This window comes from Lissotriton vulgaris, chromosome 10 (genome assembly GCF_964263255.1).
Source record: "Lissotriton vulgaris chromosome 10, aLisVul1.2, whole genome shotgun sequence".
NCBI classification, from domain to species: Eukaryota; Metazoa; Chordata; class Amphibia; order Caudata; family Salamandridae; genus Lissotriton; species Lissotriton vulgaris.
The window spans coordinates 716,325,525-716,347,665 of record NC_141698.1 but is presented as its reverse complement, the minus strand read 5'-3'; the positions used below and the strand labels follow the sequence as shown (position 1 = coordinate 716,347,665).

Below are 22,141 nucleotides of genomic sequence, written 5' to 3'. Positions count from 1 at the left end.
ACTGAAACTCATGTGCCAGGGGTCCTCAGACCCCTTCCAATCCGCCTCGCCACCCATCTCCTGGTACTCTGGGTCAAATGATGGGGCTGGATCATAGAAGAAAAATTCTTCTCTCTACGTCGAATGCGGCGTCGAGCAGCGCCGCTCCGGCGTCAGAACCGGGTAGAGGGGGGGGGACCGGGGACAACATCGTCCGGGGCCGGCGCCGGCGGGGTCGTAAGGTCAACCAGTGGCGACCCGGATCCAGAACCGGATCCAGTGGGGCCCTGCGGCGTCAGGACCAAAGTCGCTGACGGCACCGGGGCCTAAGCACCCGGCCCACTTGGGCTCCCAGTCGGGACCCGAAAGGGCCACAGAACCTGACGGAGGAGTGAGCGACCTCATGGCCATGAGGAAGGCATCGATCTCCTCCGGCGTCGCGTTCTGCCCAGGGACCGGCGGGTATGGAGAAGGCAGCGACGCCTGCGGCTCCGGCAGAGCAGCGTGGGCGGTGTCGCCCGAACCCCCAGCCGCGTCGCCCGAGCGACGGGGGGGGGGGGGGGGGGGTCAGAAGAGCGATGTCGCCTCTTCGACTTCTTGTGTCTCTTACCTGAGGACTTGGAGCCCGAGGAGTGGTGTCGACTCTCCTAGCTGTGATGACTTCGGCCCCGCAACCGGTCCCTTGACCTCCTTCTGGACCGGGACCTCAAACGGCGCGGGGCTGACTGCCGAAGCTCGAGGCGCTTGCGGGACCGCTCCCGCCTAGCCTGCGACGTCAAGGCTCGGCAGTCGGGGCACGACTTGTCATCGTGGTCGGGCCCCAGGCAATGTAGACACCGGTGATGGGGGTCGGTAACCGACATCAGTCTGCTGCAGTCGACACAGGGCTTGACCCCGGGCATCCCTACCGGCACCGTTCGAGTCGTTCAACTTCGAAGAAAGATAAAAAATGATCGAAAAAGTTTAGTCAAAAATTGACTAAGTGTACCACTTTTTCCGGATCGGCGCTTGCTGGCGCGGAAAAAGGAAGAACTGACGTCAGCGCGCGAGGGCGGCGTCCAAGTACTCCGGCACCAACGACGGACGTGGAGCCGCAGACGACGCCTACCGACGCGCAAGGGTACTGTTAAGCAAAAGTTTCCGGATCCAGTCTGATGCCTGGGGATATTCTAAGGTAAGGAATATAATACTAACTTGTTTCTTTCAGATTCGCTGTTCAGGAGGATAAACACGAAACTGTGCCGTGTCCAGAACCGCTCCAATGAAGAGGAGCTACTGGTAGGGAATCAGGTGCTTCTTCGGCTTGTTGATAGAAAACCCAAGCAAATGCAGGAGGTCGGTCTTAATCTGGAGGTGGGAGACGACTGTCTGGGGCGAGCCCGCCTTGAACAACTAGTCGTTGAGATAGGGGAAGACAAACCCCTGATCTGCGCAGAAGAGCTGCGAATACCGCCTTTTGTGAACACCCGAGTGGCCTGGTAAGGCCAAAGGGGAGTTTGGTGAACTGAAAATGCTCCTGGCCCACCGTGAATCGCAGTTAACGCTGATGGGCCGGTAGGACAGGAATATGAAAATAAGTGTCCTTCAGGTCCAGTGCCACCATCCAGTCTTGTGGGTTGAGAGCAGACAAGACCTAAGCCAGAGTAAGCATTTTGAACTTCTCCTTCCGGAGGAAGCGATTTACGCTCCAAAGGTTTAAGATGGAACGTAGACCCTTGTCCTTCTTCGGAACCAAGAAGTAGTGGGAGTAACAACCATGATCTACTTCTGGTGTCGGAACGCGCTTGAGCCCCATTGGCCAAGAGGGCCAAAACTTCCTTCGCGAAAAGTGCCAAATGAACCCCCGACATGCGGTGGCATGGCTGGGGGGTAGACTAGAAGGGGAGGGAGTAGCCCCTTCGAACAATTTCCAGAACCCGCCTATCTGATGTAATGGTGCGCCAGTGGGGGAGGTGACGAATCCTGCCACCCACAGGCGTCTGGTGGGTCTGAAACACTGGACTAGGAAGGTGTGGAGGCACTGGCAGCGGGGGTGTTGGTGGACTGACTCGCACGCAGGCCCCGTGACCCACCTCTGCGAGTCCCACGTCCTTGGCTGCGCTGGAACTGTTGCTGCACAGACCAGTTCCGAAATGAGCGTGTCTGGACGACCCTACCGGAGCTACGAAAGGAATGAAAGAGAAGCGGAAGAAGTACGTGTGGCCGAAAGGCCTAAGGACTTGGCCGTGGCTCGAGAGTCCTTGAAACGCTCCAATGTGGAATCCGCCTCATTACCAAAAAGGCAAGTGCCATCGAAGTGCAGGTCCTCAACCAGGCATGACGGTGTAGCGCCTCTGTTGTGGAAATCGCCCTACCCAGCGAATCAGCGGTATCAAGACCACAACATATAGTGAACTTGGCCGCGTATCTCCCCTCCGTAAAAGCGCGGGAGAGAACTGTCCGGGCCCCCTCCAGACACTGAGGCAGCACCTGCTCAACCTCATCCCATACAGAATGGGAACAGCGGCCCAAGAGACAGGCAGTGTTCACAGACCGCAGTCCAGAACTTGTGGAAGAATACAACTTCTTCCCAAACTGCTCCGATTTCTTGGATTCCTTGTCTGGCGGAGCAGAAGGGAACACACTCGGGGACGTCGAGGCCTGAACCAGCAAACACTCAGGTGTAGGGTGCTGGGTGAGGAAGGCAGGGTCGCCCGGGCCGGGCGATGGCGTCTGCCCACACCCTTGTCCACCGGGGTCCCTGTACAAGGCCTGGACCAAATGCCCAGAAGCAAATCAGTAAGTGCATCATTAAACGGCAACAGTCGTTCTGTAGAAAAAGATGGCCGAAGCACTTTGTCAGTAGGTTGGTCCTGATAGCACTGTAGGGAGCTCGAACTTAAGAGGCTCGGGTGCCCTACGTAGCACCGTGGAACAGATCCTACTCTCCTCCATAGTAACTGAAGGGGATGGCTCTAAGGCGTGCAAGCAGGGCGGCACAGGCCGCAGATACGTGCCATTGCGGACACGAACTATTGTAATTCGTCCGCAAACGCCAATGGACCCGGGAAAGGTGGATAAACCAACCGTAACTGCTCAGGCTCGGTAGGAGCGGTGCGGCATCCCGCGAACAGCGAGGGGAGGTCGAAGAGCGGTGACGCTTCTACGACTTTTTGTTCTTCGCCTTACCTGACTGAGTGCGAAGACTTCGAATAATGGTGCTTGCCCTCGACCTCCCGCTGGACCAGGGCCTGGAATGACGTCTGGCCGACTCACAGGCCTCCAGCCACTTTCGGAACCGCTCACGCAAAGTTTTCGGGGCCATGGCCATACAGTGGGAGCCCGACTCGGTGTCGTGGTCACGCCCCAGGCAGAAGACACTCACGGTGCGGGTCCATCAGCGACATCGTGCGCGGACAGGCCTTGCAATGCTTGAAACCGGGCAGCCTTATGCACCAGGGGTAGAGTGTACTCACAAATGATAAGGATTAGATACATACCTGTAATCCTAGTTTTCTTCCAGGGGTATCCTCATCAAAGTCATAAGCACTAGAATTTTCCCGCCCATGCGCGGGACCCCGGAGACACAATCATATATGTGCCCCACCTTGCCTCCACCGTGAGGATCTCGCTTGATTGGGGGTGATGTGGTTAGTGGATCCAAGGAGGCATGGACTTTCACGGAGGTTATCCGGACATTGAGGGTTTTAAAATGCGTGGTGAAAATCCTCCCCAGCAAATACACTCTTCCCAAATACTGCATTCTGGGACATGCAGGCGTGCAACATCAAGCCACATACAGACTCACCTGTGGGGCGGCGCGAGTAATCAGCAAGCAGGTTGTGGCGGGACATTTAAATCCATAATATGTGCCGGCTTCCTGCAATACACCTCGGGCACTGAAGAAGGCTGTGACAAGAAGCCGAAATGCATTTGCCAAGCTGTGAACCACGGAAATAAATGCCTCCAAGCTTCCCCGGTTGTGGTCTCTTCTTCTTCTGTGGGAGGAGTGTTTGGGACAATGTGAAGCATGATTGCCAGCATCACGCACAAGAGACCCCCGCATCTTCAAGGAGGCCACGGAGCTGCTGGTTTTTCTGTCTCGGCGGATTTCCCTTGAGGGTACTGGATTTACCGTGGCACCCCCCGGTCATTGGGAGCTGTTAGGGCGGTGCTGCTGCTATCGGGCTGCACGTTGGGCGAGGTGGAGCTCCACCTTGTCTCCGCCGTGAGGATCCCGCTTGATTGGGGGTGATGTGGTTAGGGGATCCAAGGAGGCACGGATTTTCACAGAGGTTTTCCGGACATTGAGGGTTTTAACCCCTTCGCTGTGGCGGCAATTCCGCCGCAGCGCTAGGGGGGGGGGAGGGGGGCGAGAGGCGGCTGCATGCTCGTGACGGAGCCGCTCCGTCACGAGCCGCGGTTGAGCTGTGCTCGTGACGGAGCGGTTCCATCATGGCCCCGCCCGCTCAATAGAACGCGCCGCGCAGGCGCGGCAGCAGGGCCATGACGGAACCGCTCCGTCATGAGCACAGCTCAGCCGATGCTCATGAAGGAGCGGCTCGGTCATGAGCATGGGAGGGGTTAAAATGCATGGTGAAAATCCTCCCCAGCAAATACACTCTACCCGAATACTGCATTCTGGGACATGCAGGCGTGCAACATCAAGCCGCATACAGACTCACCTGTGGGGCGGAGCGAGTAATCAGAAAGCAGGTTGTGGCAGGATATTTAAATCCATAATATGTGCCGGCTTCTTGCAATACACCTCGGGCACTGAAGAAGGCTGTGGCAAGAAGCCGAAATGCATTTGCCAAGCTGTGAACCACGGAAATAAATGCCTCCAGCTTCCCCGGTTGTGGTCTCTTCTTCTGTGGGAGCCATGAGTGATGTCACTGACGATGTCATGAGTGATGTAATATGTGATGTCATCAGCAGTGCATTGCAGGCGCGCTTGTTATAGTGAGTCCAACTAACTATAACGTTGGAATTTCTATGGTTTTATGTCAGTAAAATTTCCAGCTAACTATAACTGGTGTGAAACCTATGGGTTTTTCAGTGAATTTCATAGGTTTTTTTAAATGCTAATTCTTAACTGTATATAGGGCCTCAAACCTATGAAATGTAATATTTTTTATAATGAATCCTGTATTGTATATTTATATAATACTCTTTTTTTTTTGCCCTGGTGCGCTCCCGGTGCGCGCACTGGAAAGCGCATTTTTCCGGAGCGCCCCGGGTCGCGTACCGGTGAGCGTCCCGTTAGCGCTATTGCCGCGAACGAAAACATGACGTATCGCGTAGCCGTGTCCGTGTGATACGCACGGCGTAAGCGCACCCGGAAGTACTCGAACGAATACGATCGTGCAACGTAAGCATCTGACGCGGTTACGCGACGCGCCCTGTGGCGCGTCGCGTAAGCGCGTCGGGTCATGTGACCTGAAAATAACACTTTTTATTGGTGTAAAACAGTTTTGGTTTCCAAATGATGAAAGCCCTGGTCATGTGACCTGAAAATAACACTTTTCATTGGTTCAGGACAGTTTTTTTTCTCCAAATGATGAGCCCCCACCTTTTTTCCTTATTCTGACTTTGTCCTTTGATTGAGGAAGACCTGTTTGGAGATCTATCAGAAATATTTTGTACTTTAAAATGGCTACAGTAGCAGCAGCAGCTGGAGCATCTGCACCACCACCACAACATCACATTTGTGGTCAAGAAGAAGAGGAAGAAGAGGAGGAGGAGGAGGAGGAGGAGGAGGAGGAGGAGGAGGAGGAGGGGAGGAGGGGAGGAGGAGGTGGCTGCCAGAAGACAATACCCCATGCAGGCCAAGGCAGCACATTGTATGGGAGTTTTTTTCTATCCCAGAGGGCAAGAAGAAAGTCAATGCGCCCAAGGTGACTTGCCAAATCTGTGGCACTGAACGGTCAAGGGGGAACCCTAACAAAAAATATTCTTTTGGTAATAATACCATGATTAGGCACATGCAGCGCAAGCATCCGAACAACTATGCTGCCGCAGAGGTGAGAGAACTGGCCAGCAACCCTCCCCAATCTACACCCAGCACCTCCAAACGAAAACAACCCACTCCATCGGGACCAGAGACAAGGGAGACGATCCCTTGCATACAACCACGGTTTGGTGAATTCAGGATCACATGTATTTTTTGTGGTAAGACCATCTCCTATGGTGAGCAGAGCATAAAGCTCATCCTCCTTGCTGGTGACAACCACAATTTCCCCCAAAAACCCTAATATTTTCCTGATTTTTTTTGCTCCAGTTGAGCCATTTTCAATTCCCCGTTTTTTGTTTCTCCCCATAAAAATAACAAAAAAATATAAAATAATTTATAAAAGCCAAAAAAAGTACAAAATGTTCAAAAACATTAAAAAAAAAAATAAAACAACAAAAAGAAGAAAAAAACAGTTTTTAGAACGACCTCCAATTTATAAAAACAAAAGGCTACATTTTTAAAAAACTATCATTCTTTTTTCCCCATGGAACGCTTCCCGGTACGCTCCGCGGTGCGCGTACCGGGCGCTCCCGCCGTGCAAATCAAATTTTTTTTTTCTTTTGCCCCGTGGGGCCCTTTTATAGCCCCCACATCAAACCTAGGGGGTCAGGGGGGGTCTACTCTGCCCCCTTATGGTCATTTCCCCCTTTGTTTTTGCCACCTCTTGTGTCTCGATCCTACCGAGACACAAGATGGCGGCCGCTCCGGACTGTTTGGAATGTTGACAGACACCCGAGAGCCAATCAGCTTTCCGCGTGCGAACTCGCGTAGCGCGCTGGTTAGCGCCCCGGTGCTCGTACCGGGGAGCGCTTATAGATATATATATATTTTTTTAACCTAAATTACTCCAAATCCACTGGAGCACATATCTTGAGACATAGCAAAGGCACATCGGGCTACCAGTCCCTACAATTTTGCCAAGTTTTGTGGAAATCCATTCAGCCGTTCGGGCTAAAAGTGAGGTCGACCGCCCTATGGAAATTAACATGGGGAAAACACATTTTGGGACCCCCCTTTTATCTCGGCCCCCGCTTGACGAATCCCCCAAAAACTTTCAGGGAAGGACCGGAGCGCCGCGAGGCAAATTTGAGGAAATTTTCAGGCAGATTCCTCAACCGGCGCCAAAGTTATTCACAATAGAATGTTGAGATTATGCATTGAAAATAATCGTAACTACCTACTGGCGACCGCCACCTAGCGACGAATAAATATATATATATATATATATATATATATATATATATATATATATATATTCCACCAGAAATCACGCGCAGCTCCGCAGCGTAACCCAGACCACACCAGCAGTACCTTAAAATTGGTTTTATTAAGAGAAAGGCATAACGCGTTTCGAGTCTCATGACTCTTCATCAAATGCCATCAGCTGCATCAATGGGTTCGTTTAGCATTTTAAAATAACGTAGCTTTGTAAACATTGAGAAGGGACCAAGTCCAATTTTTTCCAATTTTAAGAGGACAGTTCAGGTAGTTTTTTCTCTGTTTTAAATACCGTGTTCTTTTCCAATATGCAAGGTTTAGTACTGGCTCTTTAATAGGTTGATAGTAACCCCCACATTGGTTTTAAAGTTCATGTTTCCTTGCAATACAATATTAAGGTTTTGACTTCCATTAATACTGGACTCTCATTCCCAGAATACCTTTAGACTGCCCTTTGTTTTCCTTGCTGGATTCCCAATGTCGAGCTTGGCAAAACCATGCTTTTTGCACCGTGTCTTGAGTGAGTATGAGTATGAGAGTATATATATATATATAAATAGTTTATAATAGAGATAGTCATCTCCCTGGTTCTGTCCAGACTTGACTTCTCTAACAGCCTTTACCTTGGCATTCAAGCTGGAGAGCTCAAACGCCTTCAGCTAGTTCAGAACCAGGCCGCCAGACTCCTCCTGAACCTCTCTAAGAGGCAGTCTGTAAGATCCGGCCTGAAACAGCTACACTGGCTGCCTGTGGAGCAGCGTGTGGCGTTTAAAACAGGGTGCATTGTATTCAAATCTCTACATGACTCCGGCTCCCTTTTCATCAGAGACATGTTTAAGAGATATACTCCTTCACGTAATCTTCGCTCCACTCATAAATCTCTTCTGACTGTCCCATCCTACAAGCGGAAGCGTCTTGGAGGCAGCTGCTTTGACCTTCTTGCAGCTGGGTTTTGGAATTCCCTTCCCCTCCATCTGAAACTGAATGACAACATCCTCAGTTTTAGACATTCCTTGAAAACCTGGCTTTTCACTCAGGCGCACTGTTGAGCTGCGCTAGCTCCTTCCTACAGCGCCATGAAGCCTCCGGGCGTACGTGCGCTTATAAATACCTACTAACATTAACATTAACATATATATATATATATATATATATATAATATGTATGAGTATGAGTATATATATATATATATATATACCTCAGTGCAATTACAGTGTGATCAAGGGCAAGTCAGCCCGAAACGCGTAGCTGTTATCCTGTGAATAAAGAATCCATCTTGCTGTACCTGGTTGGTCCGTCTCCCTCTGTGCTAGCGTGGTGTGCTGTTGTGGCTGCGCATGGCGAAATGGCAGGGAGCTAATTCGCATATATATATATCACACAACAGTGCGTCTGCCATTCGGCATCACGGTTCAGCCCGCCCCAGCCATCCAAGTTCGTTGTACTGCCTGACGCGTTTCTGTGGCCAACGTACCACTTCATTAGAGGCATTTCTCCTGTACGCATTGGAGCGCTCTTTATACTGCATGCTGATTGGTTGATAAACCCCTCATGGGTTCAACTACGTATTTGATTTCAAAGCCTCTGATGAAGTGCGGTAGCACAAACACGTCAGGCATGCATAACTCGACACGAAAGCTGTTATTTGCATCGGCATGCCGGTTCCGTTCTTACCCTTTAAAAGCCTGGTGCTAGCAGATGTCTGAGTGCGTATTTGTTCCGGTGGGGAACTATGGAGCTTTCATTTTACGCGGCGTCCCCGGCCGCAAAAGATGCACCACCCTACTAAGGTTGGGGGCCGGCAACAGCAATATTTACGTGCACCCATTAGGGTAGAGTTCGCTGATCCAGACTACAACACCCACAAGTCAATACACTCAACAAAGCAGCCCATCAAAGGGTGGCATTTTTCCTTGTGTGTGTATGGGTCAGAACAGCACGAAAGACTGTTAAAGCCTCTGATGAAGTGCGGCAGCACAGAAACACGTCAGGCATGCATAACTCGACACGAAAGCTGTTATTTGCATCAGCATGCCGGTTCCGTTCTTACCCTTTAAAATCCTGGTGCTAGCGGATGTCTGACTACGTCTTTGTTCCACCACACCAAAAAACACACGAAAACACATAAAACACCCACACACACATAGGACTGAAAGCATACACAGCTCCCAGGCTGCATTGCAGAAACATTCTAAAAAGACTGAAAAGCTAAATCATAGCAACATAGAGATAAACTGGCACCGTGCCTTTAAGGCAGTCATGATCCCCAGCTTCCCATCATGCCTCAGGGGTGACAGTTAGGCCAGTTGTTCTTTGCGGTGACTCAAAAAGCCATGACACAAAGAGATGACATTACCTCATTAAAAACACAATGATCCTTTGTCCGGGAGGTGGGGGGGTTGCTTATGACTTTGATGAGGATACCCCTGGAAGAGAACTAGGATTACAGGTAAGTAACTAATCCTTCTCTTCCAGGGGATCCTCATCAATAGTCATAAGCACTAGAATAGAATAGCGAGCCTCACCTCATCCCCTGCGGGCAAAGGAAACATAACGGTAAATTAACCAATCAGCTCAGATAACTAAGCCTGGATAGATAGATTACTATCCGAATAGATTCCTCAAGGAGGCCTGGCCCACTTGAGTATCAGCCCTGGAATCGGATTCTAGACAATAATGCCTTGTGAAAGTGTGAAAGTGTGAACCGATCTACAGGTTGCAGCCCTGCAAATTTCTGACAATGGAACATCATGCAAGAAAGCTACTGTGGCCGCTTTTCCCTCAATGGAGTGTGCCTTAGGAGACAACAACAAGGGTTTATGTGCCAACTGGTAAGCCAATTTTATACAGGACACTATCCATCTTGAAATGGATCTTTAGGAGGTTGGGAAACCTGTTCTCGTGGCACCATATTTCAGAAAACGATTTCCTTATGCTCTTGGTAACTTCCAGATAGAATTTAAGCACTCGAGGGGTTTGGTAAAAAAGGACGGGAGGGAGATTGACAGATTAATATGGAAATCAGAGATCACCTTAGGCAAAAAGGCAGGGTGAGCCCTTAACACTACCCTGTTGTGGTGAAACACAGTATAAGGTTCTTTTGCACACAGGACTTGGATCTCACTTTCTCTGCGCGCTGATGTTATCGCTACCAGAAAAGCGGCCTTCCACGTCAGGTGCTGCAAAGAGGCTTTATGAATGGGCTCAAAAGGATGATTCAACTCCCAGGGAGGAGAAGGGTTTCGAACAGGGGGGTACACTTGGTTCAACCTCTGTAAGAAATTCTTAACCACCTGCATTTGGAAAAAGGAAGGTTGGCTGGGTGACTTTCTGTATGCCGTAATGGCTGACAAATGAACCCTGATTGAGGCATATTTCAAACCTGTTTTTGCTAAATATAGAAGGTAAGGAAGAATGACGTCTTCCTGCCCCACCATAGGTAGAACCTCTTCCATTTAAAGGCGTATGACTTGTGGAGGATTGCTTAGCCTCTTTCAGGATATGCATGCAGTCTTGCGGCAGATTCAGGTGTCCGTATTGTAGGACCTCAGGAGCCATGCTGCCAAGTTCAGGGAGGGAAGGCTGGGATGAAGAGGTCCGGGTACCACCACTGCCGTTGCCAGTCTGGAGCTATCAGAATCATCTTCATGTTGGATCTGATGAGCTTGGACACCACCTTCGGGATCAGAGGCAGAGGAGGAAAGGCGTAGGCAAATGTCTGACCAATCCATCAAAAGCGCATTCCCCCTTGTCCCTGGACTGTGGAATCTGGATGCGAAGGTGTGGCATTTTTTGTTATTGTCGTCTGTAAATAAATCTATTGATGAACGACCCCCACTGTTGGAAAATGTCTGCCACCACCTCGTCGTGCGGGACTTAGTCTGGCTGATCTTCGAAGTGCCGACTGAGTGCGTCTGCTATGACATGCTGCTCTCCCGGATGGTGCACTGCCACTATGGAAAGGTTCTGAGCCAGAAGCCAGTGCCAGATCGCTTGAGCCTCCAGGGAGAGCGGGCGAGAGCGCGTACCACCTTGCTTGTTTAGATAATACATGGTGGTTGTGTTGTCTGTTTGCATCAGGACCGAGTTGGAAGTGATCGAAGGCAAAAAAGCTTTCAGAGCAAGATGGACAGCTCATAGCTCCAACATGTTTATGTGGTAGGAGTGTTCTTTCGTTGACCACCAGCCCTGCAATTGAAGGCACCCCATGTGTGCCCCCCATCCTTGTAGAGATGCATCCGTTATCAACAATTGCAATGGAACTGGTTGATGGAAAGGGACTCCCACCAACAGATTCTGAGGCCGAGTCCATCACTTGATGGAGGATTTCGCTGCTTGGGAGAGCACGATCCGATCCTCCCAGCGACCCGTTGCTTGGTCCCACTTGTCTTCTAGATCTTGTTGCAAGGACGCATTCTCAGCCTGGCGTTGGGGATGAGAAATATGCAGGAGGTCACCGACCACAGCAGAGATGCCACTTGTCGGACTGCTGTGCAATCTGTCTGAAGCAGAGCCTTGCACTTCTGCTGCATTGAAGAAAGTCTCTCCTACGAAGGAAACGTTTTTCCTTTGTATCCAGAGTCGATTCCAGATAGTGGATCGTCTGGGTGGGCTGTTGTACAGACTTCTCCATGTTGACATGAAGACCCAGTTTGAGAAGTTGCTGTAGACAGACTTGGAAATCGCTCCTTACTTGTTGAGGAGATGGCCCTTTGAGGAGCCAATCGTCTAAGTAAGGGTAGACAAATAGACCTTTTCTGTGTAGGGCGGCCGCCACCACTGCCATGCACTTGGCAAACACTTGTGGGGCAGATTTCAGTCCGAAGGGCAAGACCTTGTATTGATAGTACTTGTCTCCGACCACAAACCGCAGATACTTGCGATGACGCGGAGCAATGGGTATACGGAAGTACGCATCTTGGAGGACCACCAAACACATCTAATCTCCTGCTTGCAGATGTGGACATATTTGATGAAGGGCCAACATGCGAAACATCTCCTTCACGATGACTCTGGTCAGCAGGCGAAGGTCCAGGATAGGTTTGAACTTGTGCTCCTGGTCTCTTTTGGGCACAAGAAAGTACCTGGAGTAGACTCCCTTCCTTCGCTGCGCGGAAGGAACCTCTTCTATGGCATTTTTTCGCAGAAGGGTTGCCACTTCCTGCCGGAGCAACTTTAGTTGGTGAGGACGATATCTTTTTGGAGGAATGGCCTTTGGAAGCACCCAAAAACGTAGTGCGTATCCATTGCGTAGTATATTGAGCACCCAACAATCTTTTGTGATGCTGCACCAATCTGCCAGATGATGTGAAGCACTTCCTCCCACTGGAGTGGGCAACAGCGCCAGAGGAAGCTCCTGCTCATTGCTTCCCTGCCGATCTGGCCGTGGTAGAGGACTGTCACTGGTGACCACATCTACCTCTGTTGGATTTACGGCCCTGATAGTGCGATTTGCCTTGGTTTTTTCCTTGGGACCATTAAGGGGTTTGAACCCTCTGCTGGTATCTCTTGCGCTGTTTGGGCCTCTATCGACGTTTGTTCTTCTTCTCCAAGCCCACGGCTTTGAGGGTGTCGAGTTCCGCCTCCATCCTGCCCATTTCCTCATCTGTATGGGTGCCAAATAGAAAGGAGCCGGAAAACGGGAGATTTAGGATTCTCTGCTGTGCATCTGGCTTGAGTGCTGTCAGCCTCAACCAGGAGGATCTTCTAGAACAAACCCCAAGGGCATATGAATGCGCCAATAGAGTAGCGCTGTCCGCTGTCGTACTGATCACCTGGTTGGCAACAAGTGACCCCTCGGTGATGATCTCTTCAAAATCCGTCTGATCCCCTTTTGGCAGCTTCTCTTTGAAGCGGTCCAAGGAGTCCCACAAGGCCCTATCATAGCGACCTAATAAGGCTGCTGCACTGGAGACCTTTAATGATGAAGCTGCCGAGCTGCACACCTTACGTCCCCAACAGTCCTGGGACCTAGTTTCCTTATCGGGAGGAACCGATGAAGACGCAGCCACCGCATGAGTTTCCTCGCTGCCGCAATAGTCACTGAGTCTGCAAGCAGATCAGTCTTCAAGAAGACAGGGTCTGAGGAAGCCGGCTTGTATTTTTTCTGAATTCGAGCCAGTGCGGCCTTGATCTTAGCTGGCATCAGGAAGATGTCCATCACGGGTTCCAGAAGCCCAGGAACCAAGGGAAGTAATGGACGAGACCCTGCCCTCTGATGCAGTCTCAAAGATCACCGTTGTTGCCACCTGAGGGGAGGACATCTCAATGTTCAGCTTCTGAGCCCCTCTCTGAAGCACATCATGGTAGGTGTTGATGTCATCTATCGGAGACACTCTCGAAACAGGGATGTCTGATAGGGTAGGGGAATAATCCCTCTTCGAGGATCAGGTGGAAGAAGAAGAAGACCACAACGGTGCCCTTCTCCTTCTGCGATGGGAACTATGTCTTCGTTCCCAGGACCTGTTGTGTGTTCCTCACGTATGGGGGAACACGATCTGTCCACCTCCTGCATCAACCTCTGTAAAGGTGACCTATGGATGGGTCTAGCATATTCTTATATTCGCTGCGTCGCCTCCGTATCCTTGTCCCAGTGATGCAGGGGGAGGAGCAGTCTTAGAGACAAGCGCACGGCAGGGGAAGCCTCCCTGTGTGATGGAAACTTATGAGCAGGTCTGCTGAACGTCCTTCTGGAGAGGCTGATTTCGTGGAAGGATGTCTGAAGGAATGAGAGGAAGAATGGCGTAAGGCGGATCCCGTCACCACAACCACCAATCCTTCTCTATACTTCACTGAGGTAGGCCTGGACGTTGGGCGTGCGCCTCTCAGCGTCGAACCGGACCTCCTCCTCCTCAACGTCGATCTCCGGTCTGATGTTGGAACTGGTGTTGACGCTTCTCTACTCCTCGACGTCGAATCCCTTGCAGACGGCGCCTGGATATTCCTTCGTCTCGACGTCGAAGAATGTCGTCGTGCAGATCCAGATGAAGGGGTTCTGCTTCTCGACACCGAACGACGTCTTGTTGATGACGGCAGAGCACTCTTGTACCTAGATGCCGATCATCATCGAGACGACGGCGAAGGGAAGTCGATCCCCGACGGCGATCGTCGTCGAGACGGCGGAGGACTCCTGCGCCTCGACGGCGACCGCCGATGGACTGACTACGACGGAGGGGAGCCTGCCATCGACGCTGAATGTCGTGCAGACGACGGCGGGGGACTTCTATTACTCGACACAGATCGTCGCCGGGTTGACGCCGGCGGAGGGCTGATACTCCTCGACGCCGATCGTCGCCGAGTTGATGATGGCGGAGGGCTTCTGTTCCTCGGCGCCGATCGTCGTCGGGTTGACGGCGGCGGAGGATCACGAGTCTTCGACGACGTACCTGAATGTCGATGTCTTCGACGGCATGCCCGCCGTCGATGGCCTTTTCTTGGACAAATGACCTACCGGTGGTACATTTTTCAGAGTCGAGCCCGACGCCGAGGTAGAAGGGTGAGGGATCTTGCTTCTGGATGGAGATCTAGACCTCTTGGAACCCTTCTTCACCGGTGACCTGCCTCTTGAAGACTTTTCTGCCAGCCCATACAGACAAATTATTTCTCTGTCCTTTAAAGTCCTTTTGGACAGGGTCTGACAATGAGGACAAGCCTTAGGGTCATGGTCCTTAGGCAAACAAAGGATACAGACTTCATGAGAGTCTGACCTGGCCTTTTTACCACAAGAAGGGCAGGGGTCAAAAAGTGAGGGACATTTTGAGTGAAAAAAAAAATGCCCAAAACTCAAAAAAAGACAGAACCTTACTTCAGAAGGTGAAAAACGTCGAAGTAAGTCAAAGTCGTTAAAAAAAGAAGATTATTTCTGACTAAAATCAGAAAGAAGTGGAGCTGTGTAACCAGGATCCTTCCTGAAGGAGCCGGAAAGAACAACTGGCCTAACTGTCACCCCCGAGGCATGATGGGAAGCTGGTGGTCATGATTGCCTTAAAGGCACAGTGCCAGCTTATCTCTGTTTCCTATAAGTTAGCTTTTCAGTCTATTTAGACTATGTTTCTGCAATGCAGCCTGGGAGCTGTATATGCTTTCAGTCCTATGTGAGAGTTTCTTCTGACTGCTAAGCATTAAAACAGATTCAAAAAATGTTTTGCTGTTGTTTTCCCTGTTTCTAATGTATGTTTTTATGATATAATGGGGAGTCCTTACAGCATTATTCAGCTCTGGTGTGTGTGTGTGTGTATGTGTATGTATGTGTGTATGTGTGTGTGTGTATATATATATATATATATATATATATATATATATATATATATATATATATATATATATATATATATATATATATTTTTAGTGAGCAAGGCGCCAAGCGCTTCAGGAGGGCTACCCACGGCGCACCAAACCATCCAGCTTTCTCGTGCCCCAATCTATCTCACAGCCACCCTCCAAGCATTTGTTCAGAAGTCCGACGCGTTTCGGGGCAGACACGCCCCTTCGTCATGGACATAAACAGATTGCACAGGACACTCACCACTTCGCTTCAAATGCATTTTATTTAAAGCGGGGCCGCCCTAAGTGGGCGTGGCTCATCACGTTGTGCTTCACAGGAAACCTGGTAGCTGTAGTCTTTGGTGGTGAGTATAAGATTATCCCTTAAGTAGGTTGTGCAAAGTAGTTATCAATCAGTCATCTTGGTTATTTTTCCTCATTTGTTAGAGGTGGGGGGTGGGCTCTGGGATGATATTCATTACTCTGATGCGTCGCGCTGTGTAAGCAAAGATGTAGTATCTTCACTCCAGTCCTCGTCATCTGTTTTGCTCCAGGCGAATGGCGAAGTGGAGCCCCTCCCAAGGTCATGGCAGACCGGAATTAATGTTAGTGAGCAAGGCGCCAAGCGCTTCAGGAGGGCTACCCACGGCGCACCAAACCATCCAGCTTTCTCGTGCCCCAATCGATCTCACAGCCTCCCTCCAAGCATTTGTTCAGAAGTCCGACGCGTTTCGGGGCAGACACGCCCCTTCTTCATGGACATAAACAGATTGCACAGGACACTCACCACTTCGCTTCAAATGCATTTTGTTTAAAGCGGGGCCGCCCTAAGTGGGCGTGGCTCATCACGTTGTACTTCACAGGAAACCTGGTAGCTATATATATATATATATATATATATATATATATATATATATATATATATATATGATTGTGTTTCCGGGGTCCAGCGGCGCATGGGCCGGAATACTCTAGTGCTTATGACTATTGATGAGGATCCCCTGGAAGAGAACATAAAATTACTTAGTCAACAAGTGACGGAGTACCGCTCTCTCCGGATCTGCGCTTGCTGGCGTGGAAAAATAAAAAACTGACGTCGGCGTGCGTGGGCGCGTCTATATAGCTCCAGAGAAGTCATTTCAGCGAATACAACGCCAACGGAGCCGTACGACGACGCCTATCGACGTGCAGGGGTACTGCTGACGAAAGCTTCCCGGATTCAGCCTGACGCCTGTGGATATTCTAAGGTAAGGAATCTATCCCTAACGTGTCTTTCAGATAAATTGGCTACAAGAAGCACAAATTAGACATTGAGATACGCAGTCCCACCACAAAGAGGAAGCTACTAGACTGCTAACACAAAATTATGACACAAAAAATACCTGTCAACATACAACACCATGAAAGGGTTTATTTCAAAATTCAATTCCTGAATAAATAAGGATACCAAACACAACGGGAGTCTGATTTAGGAAAGGAAATCCCGGACTAAAAGTGGGGGTAATATACACAAATTTTTCTGAAGTATTCAAGACTGTGAGGCAGAGTAAAAGCGCATGATGTATTGTTACATTTCCTCTTCTAGGCCGAAACAAATTTACCCAGCAGTCTCAGACTTCTGCTGGAGATGTGAGAAAATAGAGTTAGATTATACATTATAAGGTGAGAGCATGAAGCAATGCATAATTTTGGAAAAGAATGCTCAGCCATATTGACAGGATTCTGCAGGCTCTAATTCTAAGAGACCCAGGTAAAATCCTGTTGCTTATAGTGGAAGTGGGGCGAGGGCACAGGGTGAATTGAAAGTCTTTGCTTGGTACCAGTAGATCCTGATGCTGAAAAAAGATGTGTCCTCACTGAGATACTAATAAACATATTTTTCTACCCTGACCGTCATTTTAATCACCGTCACTTATCTTTATGAGCACTGCACCCTATCAGTACCACTCTCAGTGAGGACACATCTTTTTTCAGCATCAGGATCTACTGGTACCAAGCAAAGACTTTTGGGCTTGGCCATATAAGAACCTGCTGATAAAGTCCTAGATGACGATGTTCCGCCATATGGGTGGGCTGATAGGACTCCTTTGCAACTGATTGTCCTTCACCGTTAGTCGTGATAGTGGTGTGTGAGTTTCCTTGTGGCCACTTCTTTTTCTCAACTTTCAAGACCTTCAAGTTTTTTTGTTGTTGTAGTATAGTTCATGAGGGGTATGAGCTTGATAGGTCGGTAAATATAGTCCCCCAGACCCTTCTTTAACAGTTGTATTCTAAACAGGGTGAATTGCCCAGAAACCTTAATCTAGCACTTACTATGTTCAGACAAGAGACTTACCATACCATAAAGAGAAATAATCCACCGGGAACACACTGGATCTCCTCACACTCTAGCATTGGAGAGAATCACACACAAAATCCAAGGCACAAGCACTCATTTTCCCAAAATATGGAGCCTGCTCAGTGGAGTGAACAACCTTCAAGGCACCCGACTCTTGCCTTTTTTTGCTGGATCCTACAGCCACGGAGGGGTACGGGGGAAGAGGCATATACTGCTAACAGAACAATAACAGTGGATGGTGAAAGGATGTCTAGGAAAAGGTGAGGGGAACGAGAGGAGGGAGAAAATGAAAAGGTTTTTCCATTTCTTTTTCAGCTATTTTCATTTCCACTGGTGGGAGGTCTCTGTAGTTAGGAGTGTACAGACTAGGAAGAAGTTGGGATAGCATTAAAGTACTGGTGTGACATAGCTCCACCAGCAGATTGTTAATGTATAGTCTGCAGTACAATAGTGGAGAATTCTCATACATTCATCTCTGTTCAAAAGGCCTTGTGGATAAAAATGATGGAACAGTCCTCCTCAGAAGCTTCTTTCTAGGTAGTATTTCCTGTAGGTAATTGCAGTTCACAATATTTTCTTTTCAGTGAATCACAAGTGAGGAATAGGTTGGTACAGCCAGTCCTAGTATTTCTGTGCATTCCAGGATACATGCTACTTGGCAATTGCTAGTTTTGAACAGGATGTAGAAGGTCAGCTTTGAGGTGCTTAAAATGTTGCTCGCATTTCATCATGTCAAGTATCATTCAAAATCAAACAAGTGTCTCCATAGGCTCATCTGCCTAAAAACTTCTGGAGGAGCCCGTACTAGTAATTCTGTGGATTCTAGGACAAAGTGCTACTGGGTACTAGTTGGAAATGTTCTTCCCCACCCATTTTGATTGTGAGCTCCTCCAGAAGTCCCAAGGCTGATGAGCCTCAATGGGATGCACCTGCATTCTAGGAGTGATAATACACCAGACAAACTAAAAGTGCATCTTCAGGCACCCTCAGCATGACTACTACAGCCTCTTTTAAGATGGCAAACAACATAGAAAGACATGCTCTGGAACACAACCAGAAGTGGCTTACTTCGAACAGAAAAAGCACTTATGAGTAACTGAAAAACATGAACCGAGCATTCGATAACACCTTGAGAGAATGTATGCCGATCTGTCTGCACTGTGCTCCTTCTTCCTGGGCACAAACTAGGTGCCTTTCATTATCCCTGAAATGCTTTTACTGAGACTGTCTGGCAGATTTAATAAAATCTGGAGGCTCGGGAGGATGAAAGGCGGAAGAATAATGAACTTTGTGTATGCAGTTCCTTGGCCCCTTTAGAGCAACACTGAATATTACATTGCTGTTCTGATTGAGTGGTGGAAAACAAAAATGAGTATCAAGTAAAAATGAATACACAAATGAATGAAGGTTAAGGAGCAAACTATCATACAATTATGATTTAAAAATGAAACCTTAAAAATTATTATTTTGTTACTAACCAATCTGTGCAGAATGTCCCCTTCGTGCCATATTCTTGGATCTCACTGCTTCCTTGATACGGTCGACCTCCTGTTGGTATCGTTTACGATCACGAGATGCATTTTCTTTGGCTTCCTTTAGTGCAGATTCTAAGGCTTTAACTCGTTCAGCTGTAGCCCTAAGTCGTTTCTCCAGCTTAGGAAGCTCACACCGAAGATCTGCATTATCACGTACCAACTAAAATGAAAATCAAGCTTAGTTACAAGACTTCTATGTAATTTCATTTTACAGATTAAATCACAGCAAGTGCAAGTAAATGTCTGATTCAAATGTCACCAATCATTCCACGCAACAAACTGTTTTGTGTGTGCGCAGATAGGAAAGGGCACTGTAAACTTGCTGAAGCACTGGAAACCAATTCAGAAATGTTGAGAAAAACTCAACCTCCTTACTTTTTGTGTGCAGTTCCAGTATTTGTATATTTCATATATTCACATGCTTGCATCATCCCTGTTGTCGAGGCCGGAGATTCGCAGTATTATGATTATAAGCAGTACAGAAGTTGAGCTAGGCTTTAAAAGCTTTTAAGAGGCCACATTGTTAGCCTATCCCCTTCATTAAAAAAATACCAAACTTCAGCCAGAGCACAGGATGACGAACACCTCTGACTTCAAAGGCCACCATACCTCAGATCATACAATTTAGGAGTGGTTGGAGATAATCGGGCAAGAACATTTACCTTTGTTAATTATAATTAACTTGTCCGACAAGAAAATATGAGGAAGGACTGCTTGCCCGAATGCAGTGTCACTGTAAATCATTGAATCAATAGAGCAGTGCTGGATAAACGTATAGATGTTCATCTATGTAGCTGCTCTGCAATTCTGTGACAGAGGGACACCAGCAAATAACGCAATAGAGGTTGCCACGGTCTTTATGGAATAAGTTTCTACAGTACTTTGTAGAGGACAACCTGCTTTTAGATGACAGAAGACTATAGTTGCCGATGCCCAATGTGCTAATGTCTGTCTGGAAATAGCATACTTCTTTTTCATGGGACCCTATCAAACTAGAAGCTTATCAGATTTTCTACAATTCTAAGTACTGTCAATGTAGAATTTAAGAAAACAATGTACAACCAGAGCGGGTTCTGCTGCATCTTTAGGATCATTGTAGGTCCTGGGAACCACAGGTTCTTTAAGATGAAATTCCGACCGAAACTTGGGAATAAAGAACAAATTACTTACCTCCGGTTATACATTATCTGGTAGAGACAATATCTAGCTGCAGAGTCTGAGGTGTTAGATCTGGAAACCTTTGTGTTAGCAGTACCCCTGCGTGTCGCTGGTTGTCTCAATTCGGCTCTGCATGGTGTCGGCGGTGCCAGATATGTCTGGGTCACCTATACAGGCGGCACCCCCGCGCACCAGGATCACACAGCCATGAATTAGACCGACCAGTGTGGGTCAAAACTAGGGTTCTGTAAGGAGATAAACCTTCGCTCTAAAAAAGGTGTCCGCAGAGTGGGAAAGCATGGGTGTGTCTGTAAAGAATCGGCAGCTAGATGTAGTCTCTACCATATAAAACATTACTGAAGGTAAGTAACTTGTTTCTCTGATGGAGACTTCTAGCTGCAGATTTCTTACCTTTGAATAGATACCCAAGCCATACCATCATGGCGGTGGGCTGCGGACAAATTACTAGACTCAAAATCCCTGCAGGACCGAATAGACAAAATGCCCATCCCTGCGGACCGGACTGTCCAGGCAGAAGAGTTTAGCAAACATGCACAGGGAAGCCCACGTTGCTGCCTGACAGATGTCCAGGACTGACACTCCACGAGCAAACGTTGTGGTCACTGCCTTCCCTCTGGTGGAATGGGCTCATAAGTCGTAAGCCTGCTCATAAGCCCTCAGGAGGCTGCTTTTTAGCCAGGGCATTGCAGATCTTAATACAGAAAATAACCCAGCCCGAAAAGGTTAGTTTCTGAACTGCCGACCTTTTTTAGCTCCCACATAGCCCATGAAGATTTGGCCGTCCACCCGGAACTCTTTTGTGCGGTCAAGGTAGAGCGAGAACTCTCTTTTTGGGTCCAGACGATGGAGTAGCTCCTCTTCCTTAGAGGGATGTGGAGAAGCATGAAGGGTGGACAGTATGATCGACTGACCCAGATGGAATGGGGTCACCACCTTAAGTAGGAAAGAGGTTCCGGGGCGAAAAACCACCTTATCCGGAAATATCATAAGATAGGGAGGCTTGGATGACTAAGCCTGAAGCTCCCTCACCCCCCGGGCAGATACTACCACTAGAAATGCGGTCTTGATGGTAAGCAACTGGAGAGGACATTTATGTAGCGGCTCAAAGGGAGCACACATGAGGTAAGTGAGAACCAGGTTCAGGTCCCACTGAGGCATAATGGACGGAATAGGAGGATAAATACGTACAAGCCCTTTCAGGAACCTATTTACAGTAGAGGACTTGACTAAAGAGGTTTGGTCAACCAACTGCAGGAATGCGGACAGAGCAGAAAGAGAACCTTGAGAGTGCCCGGAGCATAGCCCTGTTGGGCAAGAGTAAGAATAAAGAGAATATAAGAAAGAGGCCCAATGGACTTTTCTGTACAATATTTTAAGAATATACTGTATTGGTGGAGGGCTGCTTAGCCACAAGAATAACTGTACAAACTTTGGGAGGAAGGTGAAAAGCCATCAACTGTTGCCGCTCAATCTCCATGCAAGGCGAAGAGATGACCTGTTAGGGTGGAGAACCCTCCCCTGCTGCAACAGAAGAAGCTCCCGAAAGGGCAGCCTGATCTGAGGATCAAAGCTAATTTTTAGAAGCTCAGGATGCTAAATCTCTGCGCCCAGTCCGGAGCCACAAGGCCGACTTAGGCT

The 22,141-nt window shown here is 48.6% G+C and overlaps 1 protein-coding gene across 1 annotated transcript in view; it reads right to left on the bottom strand.

The window, feature by feature from the left end:
- KIF5B (kinesin family member 5B) overlaps positions 1-22,141 on the bottom strand; it is an 862,770-nt gene that overhangs the window by 47,150 nt on the left and 793,479 nt on the right. The window contains exon 24 of the mRNA XM_086941550.1: positions 19,268-19,484. Coding sequence (XP_086797676.1) covers positions 19,268-19,484 — 217 coding nt within the window. The remainder of the gene's footprint in view (positions 1-19,267; positions 19,485-22,141) is intronic.